Here is a 16,495-nt window from a genome sequence, read left to right as displayed (position 1 = left end):
GGATCACTAAGAAAACATTCCTCAGCATCGCTCCTGCTGCTTGCTGGGGTTGTACAGGAACCGGCTGCGTTCGCTCCCTGTCCTGCGGTTCTATGTAAAATCCTCCCCGGCGCTGACTGCTAACCCAAGTTTCTCTGAACTCTGCATTACCCGAGGAATAACGCCCTTCTGAGGAAGCCTTACCAAACAGCCGAGCGGTTACGAAACCCTGGCCCCTGCTGCCACACGTCCCAGCCCCGGTAGATGGCGGTGACAGCTCATTTTTCCCATTTTTTCCCCTTTTTCCTGGCGCTGCGCCCTCTCCCAGCCGCAGGCGGGCGTAGGGCAGGGACATCCTCAGCCCCCTTTCTGCCGGCAGCCTGGCAGAAAGCGGGGTTTGGGGCTTTTCTCCCCCTATTCTGACTGCTTTTCGTATGGTTTGGGTTCCGTAGAAAATCACAGCAGGTTGTAACAGCTCAGCACAGCCTCAGGCAGCTGAAGCTGCCTCCTGCACAGCCCTGGAGTGAGAGGCAGAGAGAGGACAGGGAGGGGGTTTCTTCATTTCAGGGGCTACCCAGAGCCAGGCAGCCAGGGCTGCTGGATTTCTCTCCATTCCCTTTCATGATCTTGAACAAAACCTGCTTGTGCTCCCCCAGATGCCAGCTCCCCATCACCTGCTTTTCCTTGGCCACGCAGCTCTGGGGAGGCAGCCTGCCAGCACGAATAAATAGCATCTCTCTTTGGAGCCGGCAAACTCTTTTATTTGGCTAAAAGCAGCCAGTCCCCCCTCCGAAGTGCTGCCACCAGCATCCCCACCTCCTGGGGGTGCACAGCAAGGCTAATCTGCAGCTTCCTTCTCATCGTCCTTGTCGCTGCTGTGCTCCTGGGGCTAGAGAAGAAAAGCAACACCAGGTGAGTGGAGTGCTGGGCGCCCCATCCCCTGGTACCTCTAGGTACTGAATGCCACCCAAAAACAGCACCCGCATGGGGGCTGGGGGTGTTGGTGAACAGTCTGGGGGTTTACCTCCTCTGAGACGCTTTGGGAGCTGCTGCTACTCCTGTCGCCACCTTCTTCATCTCCCTGCAGGGGCAGAGGGAAGGACAAATGTCACCAGGGCCCCGACACCCCATTTGAACAGCAGGATCAAAGAGAGAGCTGCCTCCCAGTGGAAAAGCCATGTGCACGGTGTGATTTCCAGGCTGTGGATGGCCCAGCACCATCCACCAGAGGTGTGTGGATGCCATGACTCATTGCAGCCAGGATGTAAATCAGGCAGGGCAGGTGGTTTCTAACACCCTACAAGCCCTGGCTGCCTCCCATGCCCTCTTGTACCATTTTTGGTACTCAGTGGGAAGCAGGAAGCTCTGCCCTGTGCACATCCCTGCTGTGCCCCTGTTCCCTGCAGCAGTGCTCAGGGTGCTGGGTGCCCTGCAGGTGCTGCACAACCATGGACATGGAGGTTCCCCAACACGGCTGGTTTGGGAAGTGCTGGGCTCACCCTGAGCACCGTGCTGGGGACTCTGGGGCTGGAAATCCTCTGGGAAATGGTTTAGCAGCCAATCTGTGAAAACCTCCATCATTCCCCTACCTTTTCTTCCTCTTTCTCCTCCTCCTTTTCCTTCTCTTCTTCAGCACCCTTCTCCTTATCTTCCCGTCCAAACCCTACAACAGACACAGGTTGAGGGTTGTTACCAGCAGCACCCAGCACATGTGCACCCATAGGAGGGGGCTGTGGGTCCCCGTCCCACCCCAGCTCCCACTGGACACTCACATTTCAGGATCGTCGACATTTCGCCGCAGCCAAAGGGCTCTGGGATGCGAGGTGCTCACACCTGTGGCACAGAGAGGAGCGACCGGAGGGGGAATAACGTGGGCTTTTCAGGGATGAAGACACCTTCCCGGTCCCCACCGTTTGGTTTTCTCTTCAAATATGCAGAGAGATGCCTTAAGACCACTTCCAAACCCACCTGGGAGCAAGTGAAAATTAAAGAAATATTTAAAATATTAAAAAATGAGGGTAAAGACCACTATTTTGAGCTCTTGGGAAACCACAGCGGAGAGGAGACCTTCCCCAGGGATGGGACAGTAGCAGGGAGGGAGACAGAGACAGCAGTGAGCAACAGTGAGAAAACTCTGAGCATTGATTAATGCCCGAAAGGTGACAGATGGCAAAGAAAGCAGATCAAAAGAAAGCCAACAGCTTTCTTTAAAAATAGCAAAAACAAACAAAATCCAAGAAATAGCACAGGCAGGTCAAACCCTCTCTGTCACACACAAAGGAGCAAAATTGCCACTTGTGGCAGAGGAAAGGAGCAAGGACGAGGGAACGGGTTCCTTCTGCTGGCAGGGAAAAACAGGGTCATTGTTCGGGCTCAGTACACAATTAGGGCACAGTTTCTGCCCCAGTCACTGATGGAGGGAGGCAGCATATTAATGCTTTCAATTAATGTTTTTAAGCCCACAAAATGACACCATCTTGTGATCGGGATTTGCACCCTTGAAGGAAGCAGACAGCCTCTGGGATGATAAAACTGATGTGTATTTTGTAAGCAGTTGTAAAAGCCACAGGATGCTGCGGGGCTGGGGCAGCTTTGGGGCAGAGGCAGGCGGGATGGGCAGAAAGCAGATAGGGACAGATAAAAGGTTCTATCAGCGCCGAGTTAAAATCTAATTAATAATGAATAGCCACCTAATTCATCTCCGTAATTAAGAAGTGCAACTCCTAATTGAAAATAATTACTTTTTAATCTAAAATCGTTAAAAATAATCAAACATTATCAAAAAGAAGAAAGGCAGCCCCTAAGAAGGTGTATGAGAAGGTGCAGCTGATTCCCTGCTGTGGGATCCTGCACCAAAGCTTCTCCGTGCCCCACAGCTCGTGCCCAGCCCCATATCCATGGGGTGCCCCCACATCATGCCTCGGGCATCCTCTTGGAGGAATTTGCCTGCTCCTCTCAGCAGGGAGGACTGAAGCCCTTCCCAGCAAGGATCAGGCACCACGTCCCATCTCCATCCCTCAGACCACCCAAGAGCTGCCCCGGGTATGCTCCTGCCACAAACCACACTTCAGCCCACATTTCCCCTCCTCTTCCCCAGCCCCTAAAATCAATAAGGCAGTCTGTAAGCCCCCCCGGTGCACATGGAGAAGTGCCTTACCCGCAGCAGGGACAGGCGAGTGGCCTCCTCCACACCTGGCAGGCAGCGCGCAGGGCCCCGGCTATTTGAGTGTCGCTGTCTCCTCCCCAGCCCCACTTTCGGGGCAGTAAAACTGGCTCTGCTGCCCGCCCCGGCCACCGCCTGACGCCCAGAACGTGACCGGTGCTCTTCACACCCGTGAGAGCCTCGCAGACATCTCTGCCTCCAGCGTGGGCAGGAGCACCCAGCACCTTCACCCTCTGCCAGCAAGCCAGGGCGGCTCCGCTGGCCGCAGGGGACCTGCCCCAGGGTCCTGCTGCGGTCAGGACCCTGTTTGATGTAAAAAGGAAAGGATTTGGGGGTGTCCTGAAAGCCGTGGTGGCAGGAACCTCCACCAGGTCCTTTCTCTCTCCTCCATGGGGAGGTGGAAGGAGTATCGGGCCCAGGCATGGCTGCTCGGTGCGAGGCAGGGCTCAGCACTCCCAGCTCCTTCTGGTGCTCGTCCTTGCCGCTGGCTTTCGCCCCGACACATCATTAAGCAAGTGTCTGTCAGCAGAGAGCAGTTACCAGCAGGTCTTAACACTTGCATAATGTGCTTCCCCTCTAACGCAATGCCCTCGTTCCTAATAGCACCAATATGGGATAATAACAGGAACAATAATGGCAAGAAGGGCTTGTGTACCTGAAAGCTAATTTGTTTTCTCCACCTAATAAAAGGCATTACCTCTCCCACAAGATTTGCTCCATTTAAACCCTTCAACTCCACAGCAAAGTTGCTCCCGCAGTAATTTTACAGCTGAAATTGCTGCATACGTGGTGTCCCCAACTCTGAGCGAGACTGACCCCGGTACCGCAGAGGGGCAGGCACACAGGTCATCCACCCCAAAACCTGCACAGCTCTGCCCCAAATACAGCTAGGTTAGATCAGGACCTAGCTGTCCTAAAGGAGGGTTTTTTGAGGGAAAGGGTGGATAAAACCTTTGAGGACTCCTCCTGAGTGGAGGAGTTTAGGAAGGCTGGTGGCAGAGTCCTCACTGCAGCAAGTTTCAGAAGCAGTAGCGGTTGTGTTTGCTAGCAGAGATGCTGCAGTTGATGCACAAATCATTCATGGAACTGTTTGGGAATGAGCAATCACAGTAATCCTGCCCAGATCTAGGTACCTGGAGCAAGGATGCGGACAGAGAGCACAGCACTGGGTCCCCAGCAGCACTGGGGAGGATTTTTGGTGTCAGGAATGGTTGGAATCCAATCCTGTTCATCCCAACAGCTCCTGCCACCTCCTTAGGAGGATCCACCCCCTCCAAGCACTGCACTTGACCTTGTTTTTAAACGCTGACCCCAATGCAGCAGCTGCTGCTCCTTGCCAGCCCCAGCCAGGCGCTCAAAAAGCACTCAGCATCCTCCAGCCAGAGCAGCCCAGGGACACGAAGCATCACCCCGGGGAACTGGCTCTAGGGACCTCCCCAGCCAGCAGCACCTCACAGCACGGTGCTGGTTGCCACCATCACCAGGACACGGGAGGGGGGCAGTTGCTTCCATGTCCAGGCCCCGGCCCACATACGAGCTCAGCTCTCACCCAGCAGCAGGCACAAAGCTGCCCTCAAAGAACAGAAGGAAACTTTGCAGCCAGCACCCAAAACACCAGCACAGGGCTGCAGCCGAGCTGCTGTCAAAGTGTAGAGCTGTGAGGGCCTAGCAACACCCCCAGAAAATGTTAATTAGCACAGTACTGGGCATTTACGCCCTCCTACGCTAGATCTTTTATCTGTGCCAAGGAGCCCTTGGCTACAGAAGACCAATCTTTCTGCTTAAATCACATCGCTGTCGACAGCTGCTTATTTATGATCTGGTGTGCACACCTGGGAAAGAAATGCCAAGGCTTTCCTCCTCCTCCTCCTGCCCTGAGCTCTCCCCTTCCTGCCTCTGAGTCAGAGCATTTTATTCGTGCTGCAGGTGACCTGGGATAGCTGTCCCCTTGCTCACAGCCACCAGCACTCCTGGCAGCGTAGCTCTTGCTTCTTCCACAGGAGCAGGACAACTGCTCATCGTGCCTGTGTCAGAGGTTTTGCTGCTGCTGAACGTGTGTGTTTTCCTAATGAAAAAAATGAGTCCTGGGGAAGCTGGCTGGGCAAGGGCTGGGAGCACATCCCTCAGCCCACCGGGAGGACTGAGCCTTTTTCATGTTTTAAAGCTTTCCACGGCAGCTGCCAGGAAGCAGCTTTTACAGCTGCAAGTAACGGGCTCTCTCTCCTAAGGAAAGAAAATAATTGTGGCTTTTTTCTCCTCCCAGTCACTGCCAGCATCTTAGCTAACTCTTATCTATTCTCAGCCACCTCTCACCTCCCCAAACACAACCAGAAGTGCTCAAATTACTGCCAGCTCTCATTAGGTTCATGAGCAAGGCGAGGCCAAGCAATAAGACCTCCAGACAGTTGGATGCTGAGTTCTGATGAATCCTTTGGGTAGGAAGATTTCGACAACTGTATAACTGTTCTCGCTGGCAGGCTACTGCAGTCTCTGCACTGGCACCCAAGCGAAGCTGGTTCACGCTTCGTTATTGGCTGCTATAACAAAATCCAGGTGAGCATATGACTGAAAGAGTTACCATCTGCATTAAAAAAAAAAAAAAATCAGCTCCTTTCCTTTAATTATTAAACTACTCTACACTTAAGCACTGCAGGTCAACTTGGGTTGACAATTTATCTGGGGAAAAAAAAAGCAGCTGCTGCTTCAGAAAACCCTGTTATCATTATTCTTTCTCTTCTGACATTTCTGTAAAATGTGGCTTTGTGGCAGAAGCCAAGCTGAGATTTTGCACTGATGCAGGAATTCAGAGCTCAGCTGTGGGAGCTCTCACTCCCCAGCCAGGGTTTAGAACTCTTTTCTATGAAAGGTAACCCTGCCATGAGAGAGACCCCAGTTGTCTCTGCCCCACAGCAGCACCACGCCCTGCCTCAGAAACTGGTCAGGGGTGTGAAGAAAGCACACACAGTTCTTTCCTCCTGCTTGGTTCGTGCCCCACACTACCTTGATAGCTCTTATCTGAAACAGTTGTCAAAACAAATCTTTTTAAAATGTTATCAGTGTAAAGAAAAAGTATATAGTTTATTTAGTGAGATTTTTTCCCACTCCTTTCAAGTCCAGTTTTCTTTAAAAATTAAAATAAATACTTTACATTTAGAGACCTTATCAGTCTAACAAGGAATAAGGCAAGGGTTTTTCCATATATGTATAAAATTGGAGAAGCATTAGCCAAAAAGTGCTCTAATATTAAGGACATTTCTACTGCACAACAGAGCAGAGGAATGCTAAGCCTTCAGTACTGCAAAAATTTGCAAGACCCACTAAAACCAACACTCAGTCACCTCTGGTTTGCTGTTCTGGACTTAAGCTGCATTTAATCTGTGTTTCTGCTCTTGTGATTCCATCAGAGGCTGCTCCCTCAGAATGGTAAAGCTCAAAAGATAGGAATTGTAAAAAGGAACAGAATAGGGAACTTTCACAGCACACAAAAAAAAGATAGATTATGTGAAGCAGCTTCTGAGACAAATTAGGACTCCTGCTAACAGAACCAAATTGCTTCTTCTCCCCCTGCTTTCATATATCTTCAAAAAAGGAGAATTACATTATAGTGTTTTTGCAAAGAAATGGAAAAGAGTGGTATCTGAATCTGAACAGTCTGTGGCTGACATGTCAAATTGCATTAAAAAAAAAAAAAAGAGAGAGAATCCTCCCACTCCATTCTTGCATTGGATTGCCCAAAGAAGAATCAATCCTTTTTAGCCAGTTCTCATTTATTGCTATAAAGCAAAGTACCCACATTTCTTAGGGCCAGATCAGCATTTTTCCAGCTCATGCTGAAGCAAGCATTCTGCAAGAGGATGAGTAACAGCACCCTAGTGAGAGTCCCAGTCCCACATCCCTGAGTCATTAGCAGACACCTTTAGGAAGCTGGGGCTTCTCTTCAGCAACAACAGCTCCACAAGGCATCCTCTCCATTCTATTCTTTCCAGCCTGGAAATTGCAAGGGTGATAATCATAAACATTAGCCTTTTCTTGCATCTCCAATCCAAAGTTCACTTCAACGCAGAGCTTTCAGGAGCCTAATTATGTCTGACTTAAAAATCACACCATGACTTTAGCTAACTCTTTAACTAGCCAGCTGCTGCTCTTTTCTCCAGCATTGTCTCCACAGTCCAGAGAGCTTCTCCAAAGAGCTTGTTAACACATACAGCACAGGGATTTCAGTGAAAAGATACAGTCTATGAAAACAGGGAAGCAGTCTGCATTGTAAAGTCTGTCACGTTGTCCACCAGCCTGGACTACGCTAATCACATTTCTCAACGAGCTGTAAGAGCTGTCATTGCCAGACTGCACTTAATCACTGTTCTTGCAGTAGCAGTGATCAGTTAATCTTTTTCCCTTTAATATCAGCCATTACATCATTCTCCAGCATGGAAAATACGAAGTGGGAAGGTCGAAAGTTCTTAATTAGAAGGATTTTTATTGCTGTGATAGTTCCGTTCTAGCCTCAACAAGAGAGATCTGCAGTACAGGCAGCAAGAGCTGGAAGGCATCTTGGATATATGAAGCACTGTTTGAAGCCTGTGAAAATAATTTTAAAAAGAAAAAAAAAAATGCATGAATAATTATACTACCAGTCAGTTTTACTAACCATAAATTCATTTCAAACAGCATTGATTAACATACGTACACGTAAGAAACAGAAACCTATTGCTTGTTGGGGCTTTAAGGCTTCATTCCAGAAATCAATTCAGTATTACTTTTGAGGGGCTTTATGCTACTCAGCAAAAAAGCACCTGCCTTAAAAGCTGCCATACAAGATCAGGTGCAATCCAAATGTAGGATACTACTTTGTATAATAGATGAGAAGCATTTATTTCAAAGCAAAGTAAACATTATGGTGTGTTCTTCCTTCCTGCCACAGCAACAGAAACACCCGTTTCCTGCCACACCTCAGGAGTTTACAAGCACTGAGAACCAACTGAACAGCCGGGAAGTGCTGGGACTCTTGCACGCTAATTTATGAGCTTGTCTGAGGTTTGACTTCAGGCCTTTAAATTCCCACTAAAATGCTAGAAATCAGACTGATGAACATCTAGTATGTGTCTTCTGACCCAACATAACTGTCAGCTGAGACCATATAAGGCTCACTGTTCACTAACATTCATGTCTTGTGAAGATCTATGGGCATTTATTAACATTTCTAAGTTATTAGAGAGGTAAAACAAATCTTAGACCATGGGCTAGAGAACTTTGCACGCTAATTTTCCAAGTATTAGCTTAAAGTTTTAACTTTAACATAACTGACCTCCAAAAACACTCCAGTGATCAAGGGATTAAGCACATCTGCTTTCTCTTTGACCTGCAGAGATCAGACATATATTATCCTGATTGAAAATTTGATCACATTTCTTCAAGCAAGATAAAGCCAAACCCTCAGTAAGGTTAAAAATACTGCTGCTCCCTTGGAAGCCAAGTCCCAAGCTGCAGAGGAACTGCTCGGCAGTGTGCAGATAACAACAAATTAACCCACATAGGCACAATGCAAGACCTACATGAAGACACACATTGTATCTCCATATGAACTGTGGACTGATGGAAGATTTAGAGATAAAGACATTATCTTCAGTAACACCTGAGTCTTTTGTAGCATCTACAAACTTATTTTCTTCTGTCTCATTAGTACTGTCAGAACCAACCCCCATCATCGTTCCGTGCCAGGCTAAATGCCTCAGGAAGCATTCAAAAGCTCAGATTATGTTCAGCTGCCACAGACTGGAAAACACGGGTCCGAGAGATCAGTTCACAGGGCAAAAAACTGCATGCATAAATGAGCAAGCACAAGAAGCACTTTCTGGCTAAGATCCCAAGGCTGCAATCAAATAATCACATCTCATCCCAAAGAACTATGATGCAAGACTTACCCCTGCAACTGTTAAGCATGTAGTGAACTCTTTAGAGAAAGTTGACAGTTCTTTACACAGCACAATCGTCAGTCTGTGCAAGAAAAGTGGAAAAGCTATGTAGTAAATACAATCTATGAAGAATAACTTTCTTTTAGCATTCCTGTAATACACAAATACCTTGTTTCCATGTATATAAAGCTAATTTAAACCAAAATTGATATACAGCATCTAAACAGTTCATGAAGATCCAGAAGTTCTATGAAAAAAACTAAGGAATGGAAAGGTGAAAATAGGCAATTAAAGCTGAAGATCTGAATCCACATTCAGAAGATTGACCTCGCCATTCAGAAAGGAACTGTACTAACTAGCTTTATCACAGACAAATAACATTTTCTGAATTAGAAAGTATTGCATATTTCATATACTTGCCAAGTACATTCTGATAAAATGAAAAAGCCCTTCCTATTACGCATTACTGGTATTACTAGTATACTAAATGACCAGCAAAGAGGTAATCAAAAATCATTTTTATATAACTGTTTCGTCATATTTTAAATGGGTATTTACTAACTCGCACAAGCTTGGAGCAAATATTCTTCTTGGCTATATAAGTTTTCAAGTAGGGTTTCTTCTTTCTTGTCAAGAAATGTCTTTGAACTAGATAAAGCCAGCTGAATTATGCTGGGAGATAGCCACCTGTAACAACAGTGATCACCTATGAAGAATTCAAGAGCCCCACATCCCTTGGAATTGCAAAGAAGCATCAGACAGTTTAATCAGTAAGAAAGTTATTGCATGCCACATGCTTACAAAGATATGAACTTACTGTGAAAGCGACTTGGCTCTGTCTGTGGCAGTCACCTCTTCTTTCTGACCATGAAGGAACAAAGCTGCAGTTTTGTGAAACATTTCAATGGAGTATGCTGTCAGTTCTGCCAGGCTTCTAATGGCAAATGCATGGATATCCTGCAAGAGTTAAAAAGATCCCCAATACCATACAAAAAGTAGCAGCTATTATTATTTAGAATGTTGTGTGGTTTACTTGTTATATCTGCCCTTTTGGACCCCAGAATTTGCACAGAAATAGAAACCCATAAGTTCCAGTCATCACAACTGTAACTTGGCAGCCAGATAAACACTCTGTGGTCAGATATTGTCTTCCACCATTGCTCAGTTACCTCCACTGATTTTTTAGCATCATGGTCACCATCTCCAGCTTCTACTTCTTGGTTGTCTTCACTCTCTTTTTCTTCTTTTGGAAGACTACTGTTGAATTGTTCTATCCATTCATGAGCAGATGTCCTCACCTGTATGAAGATGAGCCATAGTTATTTATGGAGCAGAATGAATCCCCCCTTCCCCACAACAAAACACAGAGTGCTGGATCTCTAGGGGAAGCAAACAGCTACATGAAGAGAGTAAGGACAAATTATCCTAGTGCCTCCATGACCTGTAGAGAGTTGGCTGCACTCACCTAGTTGAAGGCAGTCATTTCTCTACACCAGGGCCATGACTAACAGTTTTAAAAACATGTCTGCAGAATGCTGCTGCCACTTGGTGGATCTGAAGGGTAGTGAAAGGAAGGAAAGGAAGGATTCTTCCTCATACCAGCTTCTGAACATAGTAAAAACAGTTGCTTTGTACCAAGAGGAAGGCTGCAATTCATGACTGTAGGTTGATTTCACTGTGTTGGCTGATGGCTTACTGCTCAGTTATCTTTGCCACCAGATATTACTGCCCAGTGACAGGGCAAAGACACACTGGTGCCTACTGCTTCAGAACCAGAGGCATTGCAGAGCATGGTTTTGCTTCATAAAGTCAAAGGTAAAGGCCTATTTCTTTCACTACCAGTGTCAAAGGATCTAAAACACTGCTTGTATTCATGTCCTTCATATTTTCATCAGCAAAGCAGGATGGAGAAGCAGTTTCTCAAAGAATTCTTTCCAGCTTTTAGAGAATGGGAAATAACTCACCGTGATCAGTTTGTCCGGCTTTGTGGAGATATGCAATTCTGAAAACAGCTCTGTTACTTCCTTCGTGAACTCCTCATCTCCTAAAGAAAAGGCTAATGAATCCCCAGAAAGGACAGATACAGTGAAAAAAGCAGGACTTCAATGCACAGTTAGTTCTGCACAAGTCTATCAACTGTTTCCTATATTTCTCCTTGAATCATTGATTCAGGAAAGGACGCATCACATCTGGTCTTTTTAATACAAGTTAAGTTCTGAAAAAGCAGAGCCACCACTACCAAAAGATTACCTTTTGCCTTCTCAATCCTGGTTCTTTAGCTAAGGTAACTGTATTTATTTTTATTTATTTATTTTAGGCAAACAGTCTACAATCCATCAAATAAACACAGCATTTTACAATGCACTAACTTGTGCGTCACCTTGGAGAGTATGAAATATTGCTTAAAGCCCACGGTTCCCCTATTATACATGGCAGGGCAGATGTTAACAGTGGGAGGGATGCTGTGAGATCCGTCATGGAAATATAAAAGATGCATTAAATGTTAAATGCTAGCAAGCACAGGTGTAAGCCCTCCCTGATGAGCCATCGAAGTAAAAGCAATGCAAGACATTTACATTTAAATCTGTGTAATCCTCAAGAATCAGATGGCTCCTCTGTATAGAGAGGCCTCTAAGTCTTCTGGTCTTTGCTGCTAATTCTCATTAAAAAAAAAAAATAAATCTCTCCCACAGGTTATACAACTCTATTCAAAGTCCTTCCCTTATGAACAGGGAAACCCAGCATCTCTTTGCATTTGCATCTTGGCTCAAGGTCAGTTGTAGGAAATGCCCAGGAACCAAGCAGATCTAATCCTGCTCTGGCAAGAAATCAAACAGTTTCTGCAACAGAATTAATGCATAGAAGCTTTCCAAAGATGAAGAGCATTGCTACCTGTCATGCTCCTGGCCACAGGCAGTTTTAGGATTAAGCATCCAGCTAAAGAATAACTTAACTGTGGCATCATGCCCAATGCTAGTGCTCTCAGGACTGGCTGGTTCTGCTCTGAGAATTTCATTTAAAACCAGCTTCTCCTCCCAGAACCCAAGGCTCTTACCCTTCTTTTCTTCCTCTTCTTCTTCAAAGAATTCAGCTAAAGAAAATGCTTCTTTGAGTTGCTCCATTTCCTCCTTTAGTGTGTCCAACTCTTCGCCAGAGAGGGCACTTAGAACCAATTTCACCTAATTAGGGGCAGCACAGCCAAAGAGAGAATCATAAGTCCAGCAAAGAAAAGAAACAGGGTGGAAGATACAGCACTCATTTACATTGTGTGTAAAATTATTACAGAGCAATATTAGGAAAATACCAGGGAAAAGACCGATTCTGCAAAGACCTGTTAGGTACCAATGGATTCTTACGGAGTTATTCAAATAATTTCCTTTATAAAAAACTGAATGACTTCTGAAATACGTTGACCCACCCCCCTCCCTGCTCCAAGACAGAAGACGATCTCAGTTTTGCCTGCAGTACTCTCTTCCAGACCACAGAGCAAACAAGCTGATGTGAGGAAAGAGTAACTTGTGATAAGCTGTTGAAGAAATACAGGAAGTGAGGCTAGTTAGGTAAAGAGGATCATTCTAGGAGCTGAGGGTAGGACAAGATGCTCCCAAAGTACACACTAGATCATAATGCAGGGGTCAAAGTGACATTGTGCAATTAATCATTTTGTAGCAAGTTTCAAGTTCTGACTACTGGATTTTGCATGTGTGTACAGACATTTCCGATCTTTTTTCTCACCCAGCTGAACTCAAAAATAGAAGGAAAATTGCTCAAGGCCATTACCTTTGATTCACTCTCTCTGGAAAGCATCTCTAAGGCCTCCAGATGCGAAAGACCCTGAAACTCGTCAAACAGTAATCCATAATGGGCTTTCTTCTCCGTAGCCATGGTAACCTCAGTAGCTGTCTGCTGCTCTTCTTTCTCCTTTGCCTCTCGTAAGACCTGAAAAAGAAAAGCAAAGAACTCAGATCAACACCAGAACATATGGAATAGGGGAAGAGAAGGCTTATGGGTTTAACAGTAAGAAATATCTGCTTAATGACAGGACCACAACAGAAGGAAGAACAAGAATCAACAAGGAGTTGATATGAAACAGCCATACCTGAGACAACGTAGAGTTTCTATTCATTAGGCCCTTTGTCTTTTTGAATCCAGGGTCTCCCTCAGCTATCACATCCATTGTCTTTTTCCCAATGAATTCCAAGGCATCTAGACCTCCACTAATCACGCTTTTCCCCTAGGAAGCAGATTTGGATATAGTCAGTGCATAAGAGTCACAGAAGACTGAATAGGCTTATACTGGGGGCTTTATACAGGCTGTGTTATGCTAGGCACTCACATACAAGCCAAACTGGTCCTTATCACTCTAGAATTCAAAACTAATCACCAAAATCACAGCAGAAAGGCATGGAAAGAGCCACAATACACTATCATCCAACAGTTTAATATAGCACTCAGACAGCTGCAGCAATCTGATGGGAAACATTTTTATTTTGTGAAGGAGCTGGTTCTCAGCACATTTAAGTATTTAGTTTCTAATTGCTCCAATCAGAAAACACTAGACCTGTGGGCTGTGTTGGTTGCTAAATTCTTGTTCAAGCCCTAAAAGCAGAAGCAAGCTTTCCATCTGCAGCTCTTTCAGATTCATGGGCAAATTGACAAGACAGCAGATCACAAAAGCACAGTTTCTAAGGGTAATGGGTTCTTTGAAGTGTATTTCTCATGGTCACAGGAGCAAGCTGATTTCCAAGCAATTGAGGCCAGTTTCACAGACGTTTTTGAACACGAGAATGGATTTCATCTCTAGACAGTTCTGTGAAAATCAGTGAAAGTATTCCAGAAATTAGTCTGACCTTCCATTTGGCCACATACTCTAAAGGAAGAGAGCATGGTAGCAGAGTGTAGAGGTGACATGCATGGCAATGCACACACCACACAGTCCAATGTTGGGCATCTCTGTTATGCATCAGCATTTTATATAAAACTAACAAAATCCAAGACAACTGACACATCAAGTGCCAGTTAGAAGCATGGCATGAGATAAAGACTGTCTGAAGGCTGAGATAGTCTCTCACCATTTATGCCACAAAAGCCAAAATTAAAAGTTTCCCAATAAGATAGTTCAGACAATGCTCTCAAGCACATTTTTTCTGCCTTCCCAACTCACTCACTGTGCTTTGGACAGCAGTAGAGATGGTTGATAAAACACCAAGAGCTCCAGCAATAGGAAAGGAACTGCCATCAGCAACCTCATCTGCACTGTTATCATCAGAATTCTCACCTCCTGCAATAGAAGGCAGAAAATTAACTTCCTCACTCTCCCAGAAAGATCCTGTCACCTGCTGAGTGAAGAAAATTAACAAATATGAAGTGTCAGTCAGGATCAGGCCTAGAATTGCTATTATTCTCCCGCCTACTTTTCAGAGCAGTAAGCAATAACCTGTTATTTTAGCACTTAGTTATCTACATCAATATGAGAGATGCAGAGTAATGTTATGATATTTTGGGGCTGATTATATTATAAGATATGTTTCAGTGTTATTCTTATGCAATAAAAACTGACCTCTTGTAGCATCTCTGGTCTCCGAAGAAATTTCACTAGGACTGGGGATCCCAAGGGTTGTTTCTGCTTTTTCTATGACATTTGAAATACCTTGACCTAGAGAAGACAGCAGTGTTACTTTAACCATGAGATAAGTTTTATTCCTCATTAGAGCAGAAACAGGATCAGGGTTGCATATTGTTTCTCTACTGTTCTGGCTTCCTCCTGTTCAGAACAGTTTAACCCGTGCTGACACCTACTACTCTCCATCTTGCTTGCCTGCCAGTTTAATGAACTCAGGTTTCATCTCAGGTTAGCAAAAATTTCGTCTCAATTGGCAAAGCTTTAAAACATCAACTGAAAATTACGCAAAGGCCTCAAAAACTTGGAAGTAGTTTTGTTTGTGCACATCTCTTTAATGTTATTGTACCTTTTGGTACAGGTTTTCCCTTTACTTGTACAGTTCTCTTGACATTTTCCAATACTTGCTTCTATAACAGAAACCCCATTCTCTAGAAACAAGCCCAAAAGCACTAGCTTGTAACATGACATATGGTTACAACATCTATCAAATACCAGAAAGAGACTTACCGACAGTAGCTACTGTGGCAGATGCAGTTGACAGAAGAGATTTCCCCCAGCTTCCCCAGTACCCCCATCCTGTCTGAGCTGCAGGAGAATCCGAGACCTTTAATGAAGAAAAGCAGAAGACAGTGATGCAGATATGATGGTGTCAAGAAGAACACAATCAGCCTGTGATGTGTAACTTTTGTGACGCTTTTTCTTTTCAAATAAACAGCGATGTCAATTTTTAGAAAAGGAACGAGGCTTACAGTCAGAATTCTTCTGAGCATAAAGGCGTGAAACACGAAGTCATGTCATTCAGACCTAGCACAGAAACATACCTTGGGGGTGTCAGCAGTGGACTTTTCTGTGGCAGCAGACTGACTTGGGGGTTTGGGTTCAGGTCTTTTCCGAGTCATAGGCACAGGCTCTTGCTCTTTTTCTTTGCTGCTCTCAACGTGGCCACATTCTTCTGGCTTTTGTTCATTTTCATCTTCATAAGTAGCTTCCTCTTCCAGATTTTCACCGTTGTCTTTTTCAGACATGACTGTGACAATCACAGAAAGCACAGCAGATAAAACAATCACTCCCATGTACACATTGACATTAGGTTTAAATAATTAAACATGATTTGGATCCCTTCTTGTTGCCACACATACCTGCATTAACAAATTACGTTTTTAAGCGAGCCTGCACACCGCCTTACGTCTGGCTGCACGAAACGTCACACCTGGAAGTTTAAAGTCCCACGGGAACACGTGGCTTTACCTCACCACCAGACGAAAGAGACAGGCTGATAACTCTGAAAAACAAACGGGGAGGGACAAAAGGTCCTTAGATGATTAAATCCATGACCTGCTTCACCAAAAGGGGAGGGTGGGGGGGAACCAAATCGTGTGGGGCTGCTCTGGAGGGTGCTGGACCCCAAAGGGGAGAGCAGTGACAGTGGGCGGGGGGCAGGCTGAGGGGCGTTTGGTTCGGTATTTCGGGTTGAGGTTCTGCGGGGGGTTTGAGGCACCCAGGCCACGAGAAGACCCCGGGAGGCGCCCCAGGAGCCTGAGGAGCCCCAGCACCCCCAGCACCCCCCCGACCCCACTCCCAGGGCCCTCCCAGGGCCGTGCAGGAGGCCGGTCCCAAGCTGCCGGCCTCCCAACGTCCCCCCGTGCTCCCACCCAACAGCCGAGGCCGCTCAGAGCACCCCGGGGCTCCCTAAAACCCCCGATCCCCCCCCAAAACCCTCACCGCGGGGCCGGGCGGACCGCACCATCGAGACGCGGCGCAGAGCGGCCCCGGCCGCCTCAACCCGGAAGCGGAGCGGGGCCCGGAAGAGCGAGCTGG

At 46.0% G+C, this 16,495-nt stretch overlaps 1 protein-coding gene and 1 long non-coding RNA gene across 3 annotated transcripts; both read right to left on the bottom strand.

The window, feature by feature from the left end:
• Positions 1–730: 730 nt before the first annotated feature.
• On the bottom strand, positions 731–3,611 carry LOC116495057. The gene is made up of 5 exons (XR_004253920.1): positions 3,137–3,611; positions 1,752–1,947; positions 1,569–1,642; positions 1,004–1,060; positions 731–868 (listed from the first exon to the last, which is right to left on the bottom strand). It is a non-coding gene; the product is annotated as an uncharacterized LOC116495057 (long non-coding RNA).
• Positions 3,612–6,888: 3,277 nt separating this feature from the next.
• On the bottom strand, positions 6,889–16,481 carry FAM114A2 (family with sequence similarity 114 member A2). 2 transcript variants are annotated; one of them, XM_032196674.1, is made up of 15 exons: positions 16,400–16,481; positions 15,817–15,959; positions 15,499–15,704; positions 15,185–15,281; positions 14,615–14,710; positions 14,223–14,335; positions 13,154–13,288; positions 12,835–12,993; positions 12,110–12,233; positions 11,019–11,098; positions 10,224–10,352; positions 9,872–10,011; positions 9,064–9,136; positions 8,448–8,501; positions 6,889–7,720 (listed from the first exon to the last, which is right to left on the bottom strand). In XM_032196674.1, the coding sequence occupies exons 3-15, from the start codon at positions 15,700–15,702 to the stop codon at positions 7,619–7,621; spliced, it is 1,506 nt and encodes a 501-aa protein (XP_032052565.1). In that variant the 5' UTR covers positions 15,703–15,704; positions 15,817–15,959; positions 16,400–16,481; the 3' UTR covers positions 6,889–7,618. The 2 variants fall into 2 exon arrangements, with proteins under 2 accessions (XP_032052565.1, XP_032052566.1); XM_032196675.1 differs by having other exon boundaries at positions 16,422–16,437.
• Positions 16,482–16,495: the final 14 nt, after the last annotated feature.

The sequence above is a fragment of the Aythya fuligula genome, chromosome 14, assembly GCF_009819795.1.
Source record: "Aythya fuligula isolate bAytFul2 chromosome 14, bAytFul2.pri, whole genome shotgun sequence".
Taxonomy (NCBI): Eukaryota; Metazoa; Chordata; class Aves; order Anseriformes; family Anatidae; genus Aythya; species Aythya fuligula.
Note: the sequence above shows the minus strand (reverse complement) of the source record. Positions and strands in the feature narration are given on the sequence as shown.